The sequence below is a fragment of the Ciconia boyciana genome, chromosome 1 (assembly GCF_034638445.1).
Source record: "Ciconia boyciana chromosome 1, ASM3463844v1, whole genome shotgun sequence".
Taxonomy (NCBI): Eukaryota; Metazoa; Chordata; class Aves; order Ciconiiformes; family Ciconiidae; genus Ciconia; species Ciconia boyciana.
In genome coordinates, this window is record NC_132934.1 from 123,994,737 (window position 1) to 124,011,101 (window position 16,365).

The 16,365-nt window shown below is 40.3% G+C and overlaps 1 protein-coding gene across 1 annotated transcript in view; it reads left to right on the forward strand.

The window, feature by feature from the left end:
- LOC140644819 (amine oxidase [flavin-containing] B-like) overlaps positions 1–16,365 on the forward strand; it is a 55,352-nt gene that overhangs the window by 16,985 nt on the left and 22,002 nt on the right. Inside the window, exons 2-5 of the mRNA XM_072847930.1 lie at positions 2,086–2,180; positions 3,165–3,302; positions 15,374–15,478; positions 16,245–16,336. Coding sequence (XP_072704031.1) covers positions 2,086–2,180; positions 3,165–3,302; positions 15,374–15,478; positions 16,245–16,336 — 430 coding nt within the window. The remainder of the gene's footprint in view (positions 1–2,085; positions 2,181–3,164; positions 3,303–15,373; positions 15,479–16,244; positions 16,337–16,365) is intronic.

Here is a 16,365-nt window from a genome sequence, read left to right on the forward strand (position 1 = left end):
GCAATGGTTTTAAACTAAAGGAGGGCAGATTTAGACTGGATTTAAGAAAGATGTTTTTTACAATGAGGGTGGTGAGGCACTGGAACAGGTTGCCCAGAGAGGTAGTGGAGGCCCCATCCCTGGAAACATTCAAGGTCAGGTTGGATGGGGCTCTGAGCAACCTGATCTAGTTCAAGATGTCCCTGCTCTTGCAGGGGGGTTGGACTAGGTGACCTGTAAAGGTCCCTTCCAATCCAAAGCATTCTATGATTTAGGAGTTTTATTGTCTATTTTGCCTTCAGGAGCCGATCTCTTTTTGCAAGTTGGGTGGTCTGTTTGCATACCATGACTGTTTTTTTCTGTATTTTGTTCTTCCTTGGTATCCTCAAGTATTTGTGAGTGTAGTCAAGGCCACTGATCCAGCCAGATGTTTTTGCAATATAATTTCCTCATTAAGAAAGTATGGAAAGACCTTTATCAGTGTCATTACTGGTTTTCTCACTAACACTTAGGTGAAAACCCAAGATAACTAAGCCCATGAAGCTAGAAATAAAAGCAGAACAGTATGATCTTTTAATGGAAACATCTGCTGCTTTTCTCCAGAAAATGTCAAATCCTTTAGATAGATAGGCCTACACTGTTGTCTCTTTTTTTACAGATGGGGAAACAAAGAGCTTAAGTGATTTAACTAGCACAGTGCAGCAGGTTCACTGCAGTGCTGGGAACAGGACCTGGTTCTCCTACTCTCAAGCCACTAGTTGATGACCAGGATGTTCTGTAGCACCTTTAGTAGCTCTCATTAATATTCTTTCTCAGTTCAGGGCTGCTGTATTTTCTTCATTATCATTTCATTCAGTCCTGCCATGCTAGCTTTGGCCCTCTGTGTTTCCTGCCAGCACTTTTGCTGCTTTTTCCATGGCTGCCTTATGCTTGGAGCAATCTGTTTGGATGACTCCTTCTCAAAAACTACATGTACTAGGACACAGAGAGGAAACTGATTGCCTTCTGATGGTGACAAGGCAGAGAGCCAGAAAGGATAGCTGAATTATGATGTATGAGTGTGGCTTCTAGCCTGGTCTGTGCTGAACTTTATTCAACACATCCTATCGGTTCAAGAGGATGACGCAACCCTCTAGAATATAACTCTTTGTCTTCCCACTAGAAATTCACTCACGTGTGGCCAAAGAAAGAAGCTCAGTTTATACAAATCTCAGTTTATGTGTTGAAGTAAAAGGCAGAGATGATCTTAAGAAGTTGAGAGGTTGCAGGCTGTATTCCCTCCATGTTGTGCACCCTTACTAGTTCCCTTCATTCCCGTAGTGGCTTGACACACTTGCTGCAGGGCCTGACACTAATATTTTCCTCTGCAATTATGAGGATTTATGGCATCAGAACTAAAATGAGATGTCCCCTCCTGTATTCCCATTGTTCCCTCTCTTGATGTCTCACCTTCAAGAATTGCAAGATGGAAATAAAAGTGTACGAAAAACATGGATGAGGAATGAAACAATTTTGGGGGGTACACTTACCCATATTTTTTCTTCTCGTTGCCACACACGAGTGCACGTTCTGTCTCTTCTGAGTCAGACCATGTGTTCTTCAGGAGAAGAAAACTGTGACCTGACTGTGTGGGAACTTTGCTAATGCACTTTAAAATATTCAGAGCTGGAAAGCAGACACAAGATTCAGGAAAACTTTTGAAATTTAGGACAGTCCTAATAAAACTTCATGTCTTCCTTTTTTTGTTGGGGTTATAAAAGATGATGTGCTGATGTTAGAAAACAGAAAGCTGTCCTCCCCAAGTTCTCTACCTGGCTGGATGACTATCATAACAAGTGCTGGCTTATGCATCGGAAGAGCTGAGCAAGAGGTGCAGAAGGTGCTCAGCACATGTAAAATTTGACCACAAACTGTTTTAATATGGGGCTTCAGTTCCATTTCATGATTATTGTTTTTTTTAATTCCACCTCACCCCCTGGCAAAGTGTTTGAATGAAAAATTCAGGATTTGGATGGATAGCTATGTGAGTGTTCACATGTCAAGTCACAAAAGCCATGGGGTGCATATACAGAGTATTCTTTAATTGTTTTTCTCTTTATCTTTTAGGTCTCTCAGCCGCCAAACTGCTGACTGAGTCAGGCTTGAACGTGGTGTTGCTGGAAGCCAATGACAGAGTTGGTGGAAGAACTTTCACCGTAAGGGTAATTATCTCCAAACCCATTTATACTACATATACATACATATAGTATATACTATACATATGTATAATTATACACATGTATGGTGTATGTGTGTGTATATATATGTATAGTATACATATACTATATGAATAGTGCACATAAATGTATTTATTTATTTTTCCTGCTAGAGGAGCTACTTGAGGGAAAATTTATAGAGCACTAGCAGGTAGGAAATTTCCTGATACTGTACCAGCAAGAGTAGGGAAAGAGCAGCATGATAGTGGGGACAGAATATTTCTGTGTGATCTGCAGGCTCTGGAGTCATCAGTCTTTTCCTCTGGGAAGGAGAACATGATTAGCTAAGTTTCAAAATAATTTCCCAGGGAGAGACACTGGAGAAATCTCTATGACAAAACACCCGTAAGGCCAACCACGCCATGACGAGCCTTGAGCTGAACCGTAACAAGCCCCGTGAGGAGTGATGTAGGCTAGAGGAATGGCAGGGGTGCCTGGGAACTAGAACCAGCGTGTCTCTCTTCACTTCTTTACCTTCTGCCCTATCTTGACCTGTGAGACTCCCTCCCACTCTGCTCATTAGAAAATCTTCCCTGTGCTACTTCCTAGTACACTCTGTTTTGAACTAGTTGTTGGCAAGATGCCTGACTGAGCAAGAACTGCACAGATGTCTCTGACTCTGTCCTTCTCTTTCTGCCTGTCAGGCTCTTTCCTCTCATGTTTATTAAGGCTGTAATGTAACAACAGGCTAGCTAAGCCAGTTACAAAATCCTTATCTGAGATTCTTGGTAATCGCCACACCAGAACTTTGCCAAAGAACTGAAGTTTTCCATGGGGAGAGGAGTCTTGGCCAAAATGCTCTGGGAGTGGTGTTTCACTTAAAGAATTCTTCTGGATTGCTCTTTTAACTTGTGTGCTCTTTACAGAGGGCTTATCTTTTTTTTTTTTAATCTTTTTTTCCCCTTTTGTGTGTTGTGTGTGATAAACTAGAATAAGCAAGTTAAATATGTGGACCTTGGAGGAGCTTACGTGGGGCCAACACAAAATCGTCTCCTGCGGTTATCTAAAGAGTTAGGAATAGAGACGTATAAAGTGAATGAAGTTGAGCACCTGATACACCATGTCAAGGTAAGATGCTCTCAAGCATGCTGCTGTAGACAGGCAAGTTGTAGTGATCTCCTTTCTCATTGTTTTGCATCCATGCTACAGTGAAGTATACCTGTTTAAGTATGCATCATGTGAGTTTCTTGGAGAAAAATAAGTATGTTGGTAATGAAGAACTCATACAAATTACTATATGCATGCACATCTGCATGTGTACCCTGTAGACGCATCCTGTTAGCTGATGCTTTGGTTCAGGTCTGAGCTCTTAGTTAAAAGCTCTCAAAAACCTTCATTGTTTATGAACAGTACAACTGTGATTCTTCTGTACAGGTCAGCTCTCATATACACTGCCCAACATGTCTGAAAGTCCCTTTCAGAAGTCCTAGAAGTGTCTTCAACCAGGCTGAAAGTTTCTCAGGATGGGTTTCCTAAACCAGTGACAATTATTATCCTGACTGAAAGAAACATGAGAGGTTAAGTCTGGTTTTGTTGATGGGGAAACTAACATGCAGAGTAGCAAAAGGCATTGTAATAGTAATTGCAAAATGCTCTGGGAGTCAAACATTCTTGTGCAGGCAGATCTAAACGATCTGTTCATGATCTGAAACAGGACAGCTATGGCAAAGCTGTTAAAAAGCCCACGTAGTCTCAGTATTTGTACTATGCTTTCTCCAAAAGAGCATCCTTTCTCCTTCCCTGTTAGAGAGCAGTGTTGCACTCCTACAACAGGGAAATTTTCTGTGTCAGTCCTGAGGAAATTAACATTGAGTTTCATTATACACTTATGAAAAGCCATTGTGCAATGACTGGCAAAATATTTGTCAGATAGTAGTTGGTGTTTGATCAAAGGTTAAAGAAAACATTGACAGATTTAAAAACAGCAGCAGAGAAAAGGTGTTCTGCCATATGTTTTCTAATATTTTTCCCACTGAATTGTTATAAAAAAGAAGTGTGTTCTCAAAGTGATTTGCTATTATGCCTGTCTGCAATTACTTCTGCGATGGTAGAACTGATGGGTACATCCACACTGTTCTGTTTCGTGTGCCTCTGGCATCATCCTCAAAGCCAAATTTTCTGCCTGTTCACGCTATTTTAGCCTTCAGAGTCTCCTCAATAGCAATAGGAGGTCATGACATGAGGGGAAACCTTAATGGTAGAAGACAATTGACATGGCCAGTCAGGATGACCAGCTCAGGACAACCTTGCTGTCCTAGCATGGGGGCATTCCAAAATGCTGCCAGAAGTCACTGAAGCCAAAGCTGAAGCTGACATATAGGCCTCATTTATTGTCAGCAGACAGTCAAGCATGGCTGCTTGTTTGGTAAGCCAGACCCCCCCTTTTTTTTTTTAGAATCTCTGGGAACCAGTTTGTGGGGGGATATTGATATTACTATGCTGGTTGAAGTAGCCTTTTATTTTCCAACAGGCTTTTAGAGTGAGAAAAACAGAGAATGGCACAAAAGTAAAAATTTGGGTGCTTGCCAAGGACAATCTGTCTTTCCCTTGACCACAAGTGTTTTATTGCATGAGCTGCCAGAGGTTGCACATAGCCTTTTACTGTTGTCTATGGATACCTTTTAGCCCAGGGTGGTGAGTGCTAGTGTGAGTCAAGGCTTTCCTCCCTACCCAGCACTGACAGGACTTGTTGGCATTCAGGGACGTATCCCAGGCTGGCAGGGAGGGGCATGCCTTGGCTTTGTCTGTATGTTGGGTCTAGAAAGGGCCTTGAATTGGGACACTAAGGCATTAGGACACAAGTCCAGGGAATCTATACAGTAGTATGACTTGTATCCAGAAATCCAGAGATGGGGAAGCCATTCTGCTCCTGGAGGCATTCAAGCCATCCAAGCCAGGAGATATGGGGTGCTTGCTACTTTGGTTAATGCCTGCATCTGTGCAAACAGATCCTGGGGGAGCTGTGAGGAAGGCTGAGGGCCTGGGCTTGCTCCAGCATTCATGTGCCTGTCCTAAGACCTACTGAGAAATGCTCATAGATGACAGGTTATGGCCTTACGTATGCTAGGGGGATGGAACATCCATGGCAATTAGATGCAGGCAAGTGGCTCGGTCTGAGTGCTGGCAGGCATGTGTGAGATTGGCACTATGCCTTATGGAGAGCCATGGAAAAAGCTGCTCTGGAAGGTACCCTTGGAGGTTCCTACTCCACCCTGGGCTTGGAGCAGTGTTTACCTCATAGTTAGGTCACGTTGCTTGGGGCCATTCCCAGTCAAGTGTTGAAAGTCTCCAAGGAGAGAGATCCCCTCTGCTGGCTGAGGTGCTCCCAAGGCATGCTAAGAGCCTGCAGGTTGGGTTCAGACAGAGTTTGTAGGCTCGGGCTCCCAATATGGCTGCCTGTAGGAGAGGTCCTGAAGAGAGGAGGGAGAGAAGTGTGTGCCAGGACTCCCTGGTAGCCAAGCAGGAGGTAGAGAGAGGAGATATTCCACAGTCAGTAGCACCTCCTTTGAATCTTCTAATTTCACTCATTTTAAATCTTTTATTTCCTTTTTGCTCCTGTGTTTATACAACTATGGAAATATATTATCATAGCTAAAGAATTACTTGCAGTTAAAGAATTGGAAGATGAGCAGTATATAGTAAACATATGCATTGTTTTGTGGCAAAATGAGTGTAATAATCTTCAGCCTTTTGCATTTCATGTAACTGTAATACATTCCTTACAGATCTCTTACTTTCAGCCATGGGGCTTGCCCATGCATTCCACGAAAACGCATTCCACAGTGTTCTTGTGTGCTCCCTGAAATTTAAATAGTGCTCTCAAGTCATAGCTTGCAAATCGGATTCCAAAATATACAAAGGTCTGTTGCCCCGCGTTAATTTGAATTCACATGCTGACCCAAGCTTTGTGACTGCAGCCAAATCTAATTAAATTCTGGACCACAGAATTCTCTCTGAACCCAGAGAGGCAATGAAACCTAAAGGTTTTAATTCTTCTCTCGCTACACAATCAGGCATCACAGTGCATCTTGTAAAATCAGCTGCTGTTTTTACATATACCCAAAGGCAAAATCCAGCCTTTCATAGTTAATTAAATTTATTTTAGAGGCTTTTTAATACAAACAATATATGCAGCTTCTTTGTACTACAAAATGAAAAGAATGCATTTTGTTGATCTCTGGGTGGGTCTTTGCTAATTAGGCTTTACCAACTTGATTGGGTTGTGTGGTTTTTTTCCCCTTTAATCTTTTTTAATGTCAGGTTCTATTGTGAGATTATTTTTGGTCTTGCTTATGTTGTATATGATATCTTCACAGAAACTCAAAATTATATTTCTTGCCCTACATTTTTTTTTCTTTTCCTCCACTTGTTAAGCAGCCTTTTTCAGGCTCTTTGAAAGGAGATTAGTATGTTCTTTTCATTTGTGTAAATATTGGTTCATCGGCCTTAGTGAGAAAATTAGTATAGCTCTGCAAGTAGTATTTGGTGGGCAGGTTGCTGCCTGAACACCATTGCTTTTCAATAGCGTAACTGCAGTTAGGTTCATAAATCCAGATTTAAGACGCAAAAGCAGAACTATCTGAGAAGTCATCATCTCCTAACAGTGGTCACATTGGACTGGTAAGCAGATATAAAACACTTCTTAAAATAAGATAACTTTTCCTTAGCTGCCCAAGAGAGGATTCCGGGCCCTACGTTAGGTAGATTTGCACCTTTTGAGTGGTGGTGTTTATTTTCCTCACCAAAATTACAGCTTTTGTCTTAGAAAAACAAACCAAAGTACATATAGTCCAGGTAATTTTTACATTTGCCATGTAACAGTCCCTGGAAAGAAGTGTTGAAATACAATAATTTACATGTTTTCATGAGGGTTTAATTATCAACATATTTTCTTCATTAATTCAAATTGCACTTCACTTTTGTGCAGTCCCAATAGCCATGCAAATTTCTTGCATTTTAAAACACAAATTTATTAAATGTTATTAAATGTAACACAGGTTACTTCACTAAGTGAGATAACTGTGGAACTGGTTTACTCTGACACCCTAAATCTGTGGACAGAAACATTTCTTTATATGACTGGTTTGCCAAATTAATCTTTTTAGAACTTGATTCCTTCATATACAGTCAGGATGACCTACCCTTTGTCCTGCTGTGGTGCCAGCTAAACACCCTCTGATCCCATTTTCACTGGTGGAGAGCTTACATGAAAATCTGGCAACAGAGGCTGGCAACAAGACTCCTCTTACTGGCTACATTAGACCAACAAAGCTTGTTTCTCAAAATCTAGTCATTAGCCTGTGGTAGATCCCCCCACTGCCATTGGTGCTCATTGTCATTTTCTTCCAGATGTTTTTTCTGCCAGAACTTTCTATGGGATAATGCCATGATCCTTCCTGGAACTTCCCCAGATTATAGTATCGTTGTTAGAAAGTGGTATAACACTTATTCCTTTTAATCCCTCTGTGGTCTCAGTGCAGACCGCAGATAGTGCTAACAGCTGGCTTAGGTAGCTGGCTATTTTGACAGTGTATTGCACCTGAAACATTCCTCCTGTGGTGGTAATTGAGGTAAGTCCTGCTAGTTGTTTTCTTAGCACCAAAAGGCAGGCTTGACATTGTGCACATCCAGGGGGGTCTTTTAGGTTAAAATGCTGCGTGAAACATGAAGCATCCCCTCCCTACTGACTGGACAGGTTCTCGACAGGGAGTTGCTGATTACTTCATTGCCTCTGTTAAGTTCCCTGTAAAAGAATGGAGTTTTCTCATACCCATTCCTCTGCCAGCAGCACTGGCTAGAGGTGTCTAAATGCATGTCATGCCCTCTTCAAGTTTAGCACAACTTTCATATACAGTCGGCATCTCTGGGGAGAATGCTAATGTGAACTCAGTCTGCAGCACATCACTGAAGGTGAATATTTAGTCTTATACATGCAATACTTTTAACTAGGACCACAAATCTGCACTAATGTTAGCAGGTTACATACTGATCTACAACAGATCTGCAGAAAAAAATTTTACAGCCCTCTTGGGTGTCATTCATTTTCAGCACTATTGTGCTTATTAAAATGCAGTTTGCTGTGGTCTTGTTCATGAATAAAAAATGTGATGGTCCTGTTCTACTGGGATTTAATTAGCAACTGGGTAAGTGACTGCTGTATCTAAAGTTACAGAATTTATTGGTGTTTCTTCTGTGATATCAGTGATATATGCACTGAAGCTAAGCAATATGATTTATTTAAGCTTTTGACCTGCTTCTCTGCAAATCTAAGGTCAGTATCTCCTGGCATAGTCTGTAGTATATAGCGTAACAGCTTAAATGGATTTTTGAACGACTAGATAACAGTGCTTTCATTTTTCTTTGTATATCTTAGAGTGCAGTCAGAGCATGAAAAGTCTGTGAGAGACTCAGCTGCCATCAATTTAAGCGAGGTGAAATGGCATTGCATCTTTTGTTTTTTCCCCTTTTTGCTGACAATTTGTAAGCAAGAACTTGGGGAACTGAGAAGAATACATCTGAATCTTCAAGAAGCTGGGCATCTGGTGTCTTGAAAAGGAAGCCAAGTAAATTCAAAGATGCTTAGATTACTACAGCACCTTGGTAGTTTCACATGTCATTACTGAAATGCAGATCTATGTTATTTTAACTCTTTACTAGATATGAGGATGCAGGCATTCCTGTCACAAGATGCTGTGTCATTAATCCCACTCGCTGGTAGCCTCAAAAGTGAGTCTGAGGATTTAATAGGCTGAGGTTGGTGAAAGCATCTTCCAGACTCCCACAAGGGATATCCTCCATGCTGTGAATGAAGAGCAGTCATTCACAGGAGTATAGGAAAGGCTGGTCTTGTTTTGGTCTCACTTGACCTGCCCTGTAAATAAAGGGGCATTTTCCCTTTTTTGTGCCAGCCACTTGGCAGTAACTACCAGAAGGAAGTTTGTAATTAGGCCTTTTTAATTAAAAGGTGGATATTATTTGTAATACAGCAGCCTAAAAGAAGCAAGATTACATACAGCAAATCTGCAAGGTCTTGCAAGGGATGCTTATTGATCAAGAAGACTGAAAGACTGGAAGACTGGCAGCTGTGACCTAATGGTAGCATGAGGATGAAAGTAGTAAGAAAAATGAATTGGAAATAAAGTATGCCTTAATTAAATCTGAATGGAAAGAAACTTCCTCAGTCTTAGCCCTCCCAGACCCCAGGGTCTGTTCCCTAGGAGATAAGGAAAAGGAGCTGTGCTCCCACCTAGCTTATTTAATTCAGGCTACTGGGAGAAAAGCTTCAATTGCATCTGATTGTAAGAACTGATTTTTGTTTCCCTTGAGAAGTTGATTGAGGTCTACAGAAAAACAGAATTAGAGAAATGTGTATTTCATACAGGAACAGCTGTATGAGCTCTGTGGGCAGAGCTCATTTGATGGCTTTCTCCCAAATGAAACTCCTCTTTTGTCCTGTTTTTATTTATTCGCCTTTGGGAGGGGAAGAAGGGGGTTTTTAAAGACTAATTCTAGAAATACTGAAAAGTTTTCTATTGATTTTATCCACTTTGGCAGGTTTAATTCAGGTGTTGAAAGCCACATGCAGGCCTGGTTTCAAAGAGTATTTAGAACCACAGTCCCTATAAATCTGTGCTTTATAAGACATCTACATGCTTTTTGTAAAGGTGGTTTTTAGTGTCCAAACCCAAAAAATCCTGTTCTAGTAGGAAGGAGACTTAGTTAACTCTTTCCTCAGCTGATTGGAACAAATAGTTACATTCACTTTTTAATTCAGAGCAGATCCTCAGTTTTCCTTTCTAAATCGCGTCAGTGTTGTTGTTTTTCTCATTCTGCCTTTTTGCAGATAAGACAAGTATTCCAGCAATTGTATTACTAATGTTGTGGCAGAGTGAAGGTGGACTTTATTTCTATAATATGGCAGAAACAAATTGTTCCCAGTGAACTCCTTTCCTTTTCAGGATGCATGTTTCAGGCCAAAGTAACTGGCTGTACTACACTTAAAATGGAATTACTTTTGCTGACCAAATTTCACAGAACACTCTGGCATCCACAGCTGATGATCTCAAATTAGATATTGAAAGATATTTGGAGGATAACCATTAGTTATCCAGATTTTCTTGTGCTGCATTTATATTTTCTAACCTATATATCTTTCTTCCTTTAGGATATCTGTCAAATGAACAAGCTGAGCATATGATCTCCTGAACAGTTTCCCAAAGAAGGGAACTACAATGAAACTCAACACGGTTACAGTTTTCTAAGTAGGCCTGTATACCTCTCTCAGCTTGGTCCAGCTAGTTGCCATATTTTATGGAGAATTATGGTTACACAAGAGGCTTAGTCCCAAAGACACATATTGTTAGATGCTATGGATTAAAAAAAACACAGAGAACACCCCCCACAAACCAAATGAAAAGTAGTTTTCCGCAGGGCAGCAGATGATAAACTGAGTATCTGAGACAGGTACAGAGTTACAGCCTGAAGCGATGCTTTGCTGTTTCTCATTTTCCTTCTCACAACTTTGCATCTTGCTGTTTCTGTGCTTTATATTAATGATGTTACTAGGATTTTAAGTTGAGAGAATGTGTGTGTGTGATGTGCCAGTGCTGTGAATCAGCAGAGGGCACTATGTGCCTATAAACCTATGTAACTGTGAATTAACATGCAGAGTGACATCTTGGTGAAGTTAGCATCAGTTACTCCAAGGTTTAGACGATTTAGCTGAGGGAATATCAGTGCTCATTCAGTGATGCAGAGAATGCACCACACCATCTCGTTTCTTCCAATGAAAGCTGACTATATTTATAAGGTGTTTATACTGTGCTATAAAAAAATGCATGGATCATTGGCATCAGGAGCTTCAATTCACAATACTGCATCCCACTCGGGCGATACCTGGGTACATAATGTTTAGGGAGCATGAAGTTGTCTTGTGCCTGCAAAAGCAGGCTTTCTCCTGAGATCCCGCTGTTCCCATTGAGATACTGATGATATTTCCTGGCAGAGCGTGTCCTTTCTCAGCCAACCATTCGCTCACTCTCACCCTCCCAGGAGAAAGTGTGCGGGATCCAGTCCCTCTGCCCTCCCAACTGCTGGGGCTGGTATTCAAGGGGTTGCTGATATTCAGTTGCTGTGCTGTGGTTTTTTTCCCCTTTAATAACCCACTTCTTATGTCAGTTATTTGACCTGAAATGGAGCTGATGTATGCAGAAAGTTTATTTCTATACTACTTACATTACATGGGTCCCATGTAGCTAAGCCAAACGTTGGTTGACGTGAAACAGATGGATGAGAAAATCTACTGGGAATTGTAATATTTGTGACAAACACTGGATTTCTCATTTCCCTGTTTGTTTATTCCTGAGACAGCTGGGTTCCATGAATTTCATCCCTATAGTTTCAGCTTCTTCAGTATGCTTTAGCCTGTACTGCAGCAACAGCCTGTGTAAGCAGCAAAGTGATCCATACAATAGCAGGTAGACCTCCAACTGCTGATGCTGGTGTTCTGCTTTTGGAAGCATTGCAAGTGGCATCATGAAACAGTTTCTAAAAAATGTATATGCCTGTATTAAATACCACTAAGTCCTTAAAAAAAAAAAAAAAAAGGTAAGAAATACTTCTGAGCATTATAGTACTAGTGTTGAAATATGTCAAATGATCAGAAGAGGTGGTTATTATTGCTGGTTTTATACTGCTCTGATTTAGGTATAAAAAATATTTGAAAAGGAAATGTTTTGTGCATCTTGGGGCATATTTTTCATCTGTGTCTTGTTTTTCTTCAGAGATTATACAGCACCAGGAGGTATGGAGAATGCTGTTCCCAGCAATATGATAGAAATAGGCAAATTTTGCCTAAATATCAATAAGGTTATTGTTTTTGCAAAAGTGAAAAATTCATCGGAAGTAGAGCCAAAATGTTTCAGTTTGTTGGAAACTACTCAGAGCTATGTGTAGTCTTTCTTTGGTGCTGCTATTTTTGTTTCTGTGTAGAGCCTAGTCTTGCAGTTTCTTCTCAAACAAAGTTCTGATTGACAGCTCCTGGAGTTTTGTCTGTGTAGGAAATAAGGATCAGGCCTTAGGTAATGTCTTAGGAGCTCTTGAAAGTAACTTTCACAGGAGACTCCCTCACTTTTATGATTGTTTTTATTTTTCCAGGTTGAAGTTTGTTCTTGTGCTTTATGAGACTTGTCACCCCAGGTTTCTGCACAAGAGACATACCCAAGATTTCCCTTTCAGCAGTTCAAACGCAGTGAAATAGAAGAATACTAAAACAAAATGTTTGGTGTGTCTTTTAGTCGTGCGCTCATGAGGAAGCACCACAGGGAATTCATAAGACTTGAGTTAACTCAGAGGGGATAACTCAGTTAGGATTGCCCCTGGCAGAACAGGAAGCTCAGAACAAAATCAATAATTGGAATAACCCATTCTGATACTGTCCTGGTTTTCTTGAGCACAGCAGTATACATGTTTCATAAATCTGAATCTGGGAAAAGCTAGGTACTTAAAACCAAACTGATATGCTTTGTCTTTGAAATACCTACACGGTGTTTACACTAGTGAAGGGTGGCTCCAGTGTTCAGAAGAAGGCACAGTAAAACTGCCTTCTTGCTGCCATAGTAGTTAGTTATGGAATTTTAATATGCCCAAAGAGGCTAAAAGGTAATTACCAACATGGTTCAGATGTTACTAGCTGAGACAGGAAGGTAGTCAGTCTGAGAGCTTTTGCTGTTTGTTCATAGCCCTTTGGCAGCAGAGTATGAAGTTGTGCCCCAGTTCAAATTACTTTCATGTTAAGAGATTCCATAATAGTTCCCAAATGTCCATGTCAGGACCAAATGCTTCTGATGAAACAAACTCACTGAGTTAATCTCCATCTACAGGGATATGTTTTCCTGATACCAATTTAATGTATTTCCATATGGTTGAGCACAAGAGCTGTAGAAATGTGCTTTTGTTCCACGCTGAATGAAAAAAAAAAAACCAAAAACCTGTTCTGGGGTATTTGTGGACATGTGCTGTAATGTCCATTCTTAAATTGGAAATGCTAAGTTTTCAACCTTGGTACCTCTGGCTCATGAAGTGACTGGAGATCTACTCTGGCTATGACAAAACTTCTGATTGAAAACTTCTTAAAATTTAATGTTTTGGCATTTTACAAGCCATAATCTGTCCTCAAAAGCACTGCAAAATCAAATTGTTGTTTTGCTGCTACTTCTTCATACGTCCATGTACCAAAGAATTAATTCCTTTCCTCCCACACTTTGCTTTCTTCCTAACTTTCATTACCTTGGTGTTTCTGACAAGGATTCCATTAGTGTCCTGCGTCCGTACAAAGACTAGGTGAAAAAACAGTTCCTTCTTCACTTTCTCAAACCTGTTGGGTTTTTTTTGTAAACTGATTTTCTCTTATTCTTATCCTTAGGTTTGATTTTTGGCCTTACTGCTTTCTAAGTATCTCTCACTTTGAATTAGAAGTTCTCAAAGTTATTAGCCAGCATTTTTCAAGGTTATATCTCATTTTGTTATTTCTGGACCAAGTTTTGAGTCTTTCAGGGTCCCTTTGTGCCCTTTTATTGTCTCTTCTGGTGCTTGCAAACACCTGCAGATTTGACTAATGTGGTCTCTGTTTCTTCTTTCACATTATTAATAAAGAGGCTAAATCAAATCAAGCCTGACACTTCTTCAAGTGGTCTTCGGATACTTCTCATCAGCAGGACACAGTGTTGTTGTTTTTACCTGGTTCTAAATATTAAATCTTGATGCAGTATTTCTTTTGAAGCCAATGTAAACATTTTTTAAGTGATGGGTTGGTGTGGCACTGCATTAAATATCTGTTAAAAGTTCGTACTTCTACCAATTGACATTCATGCTGATGCAGTGCCCACTTAAATACATAATTTGATATAAGGTTTGAAAAATCAGCTGTGGCACACAATATGGCCTTTATTGTTTATCTATTTTATGGAGTCCAGAATATATTGTGAGAAAATGAGTAACCACATAATGCTAATGAGCATTTCTTTGTGAATTTTTAAAGCTGTTATGCTGCCATCCATATAGTCAGCCAGGGAAATCCCATGTAAATAAAATAGCTCTACAAATTACCTGTTGTCTTCCACTCTTAATTCAGCTAGACTTTCTGAATATCTAGTAGCAGAGATATAGATATATAAAATCTAACTATTAAATATATAATTATGTAATTAGGACGTTTGTATTGGCCACACTATCACTCTCTGGAATTTATGGCCAGAGGTGTTGGACTGGAAGAATGAGTCATTATTAGTAAATGGTACATTTTCTGTAGGGCTCGGGATTTTTAGGTTTGCTGAAACCATTTTTTTTCAGGAAGGTCTCTGAGCTATGATTTTAGTGTATAATAAAGCTCATCACAGCTGCTTTTGTCTGATTTTGAAAGAAAAAAACTCCACTAAATACAATTAACAGTTCAGTCTTTTCATGAACATTTAGCAGGAAAAAAATGTATTATGTGTTTCTCTTTTTCAGTAACAAATAGCCAATTTTTCATCTTAATTGAGCAATGCTGTTCCACCTCATTTTTTTGGTCTGATCTTAGTGACTCTACTGCAGGGTATTAGTTTTGTTGCCCAGAAGTGCCCAGTGTAAAGCTTTGAAGATACCAGGCAATATCAGTTCTGCACACAACTGACTTAATTCAACTGTGTATCACACTGAAGTTGCACATGTAGAATAACAGGATCACAGAATGGTTGAGGTTGGACGGGACATCTAGAAGTCATCTTGTTCAACCGTCCTGCTCAAGCAGGACCACCTAGAGCCGGGTGCCCAGGACCGTGCCAGGCAGCTTTTGAATATCTCCGGGGATGGAGACTCCACAACCTCTCTGGGCAACCTGTGCCAGTGCTTGGTCACTCTCACAGTGAAAAGGGTTTCCTTACATTCAGATGGAAGCTCCTGTGTTTCATTTTGTGCCTATTGCCTCTTGTTCTACATGGACACACAGACATGATCTGTCAGAAGCTGTTGCATGTATTGATTAAATTTGTGCTTTCTTCCAGTGAACACTTAACCATTTGGTGCAGCTTCCCACACATAGAAGCCATGATTATGGTTGTATTTAGTTTTTATGATGTTTTTGTTTGTTTTTCATCTTGTAGGGTAAGTCTTACCCCTTTAAAGGTCCATTCCCTCCTATGTGGAATCCATTGGCCTACCTGGACTACAACAACCTATGGAGGACCATGGATGAAATGGGAAAGGAGGTATGGCATGAGGAACTGCAGCGGACCAGCTCAGCTCAGCTTTGTCTCCATGAGGGGCAGAGTGGAGACAGGACTAGGATGCAGATAGGCCAAGCTGCTGTAGCTTGAACAAACCTGGTGCTGGCAAGAGCAGCATCATGCCATGCATTTTGGTATGCACTGATGGTCAGAGCACATGTTATAAGTGGCATCCTGGCAAGCTTTTCTGAAGGCCGTGCTGTTGAGGCTGTCTGCAGTCATACCTTCGTTTTTCTGGATATATGAACATTAGGGTTTATGCATGTGATTTTTAGCACTTTGCCTGACGATTGGGTAAGTAATATTTTAAGAGACTTGTAGACTTCAAATGTACACCCTTCTCCACCCTCAAGTTCAGCTCAACCATTTTATTTTGTTACCAGGAGCGTACGTTTTCCATTGACTAAATTACAAGTCTTTGAGAAGAGGTTGCTGTTACTTGCATAGATGAATGGGAGAGAGATGGAATAACTCAGAGACATTCCCCAGCACTGTACTTTGCCTTTCTAGGCAAAGTTCTTAACTCTAAAATTATTCTCTATTCTTAAATCTAAAAAAAAAAAAAAAATCTTAAACAAACAACAGAAAAGTAAAAGCATCCACTGTTAAGTTCACTGTATTACCTGCCAGGAATTTGCAGGCTGAATTACCGTGTAAAGATGAGATTGTTTGTGATTGTTTGTATTTGTTGTCTCTTTCTTATGCCACTCATTCATTTGCTGATGAATGCTCTTTTATGTCTCCTTAGATTCCCAGTGAAGCCCCATGGAAGGCTCCACATGCAGAAGAATGGGACAAAATGACTATGCAAGATTTCATAGACAAAATTTGCTGGACGAAGTAAGAAACTCTTTAATACGAAATATAAT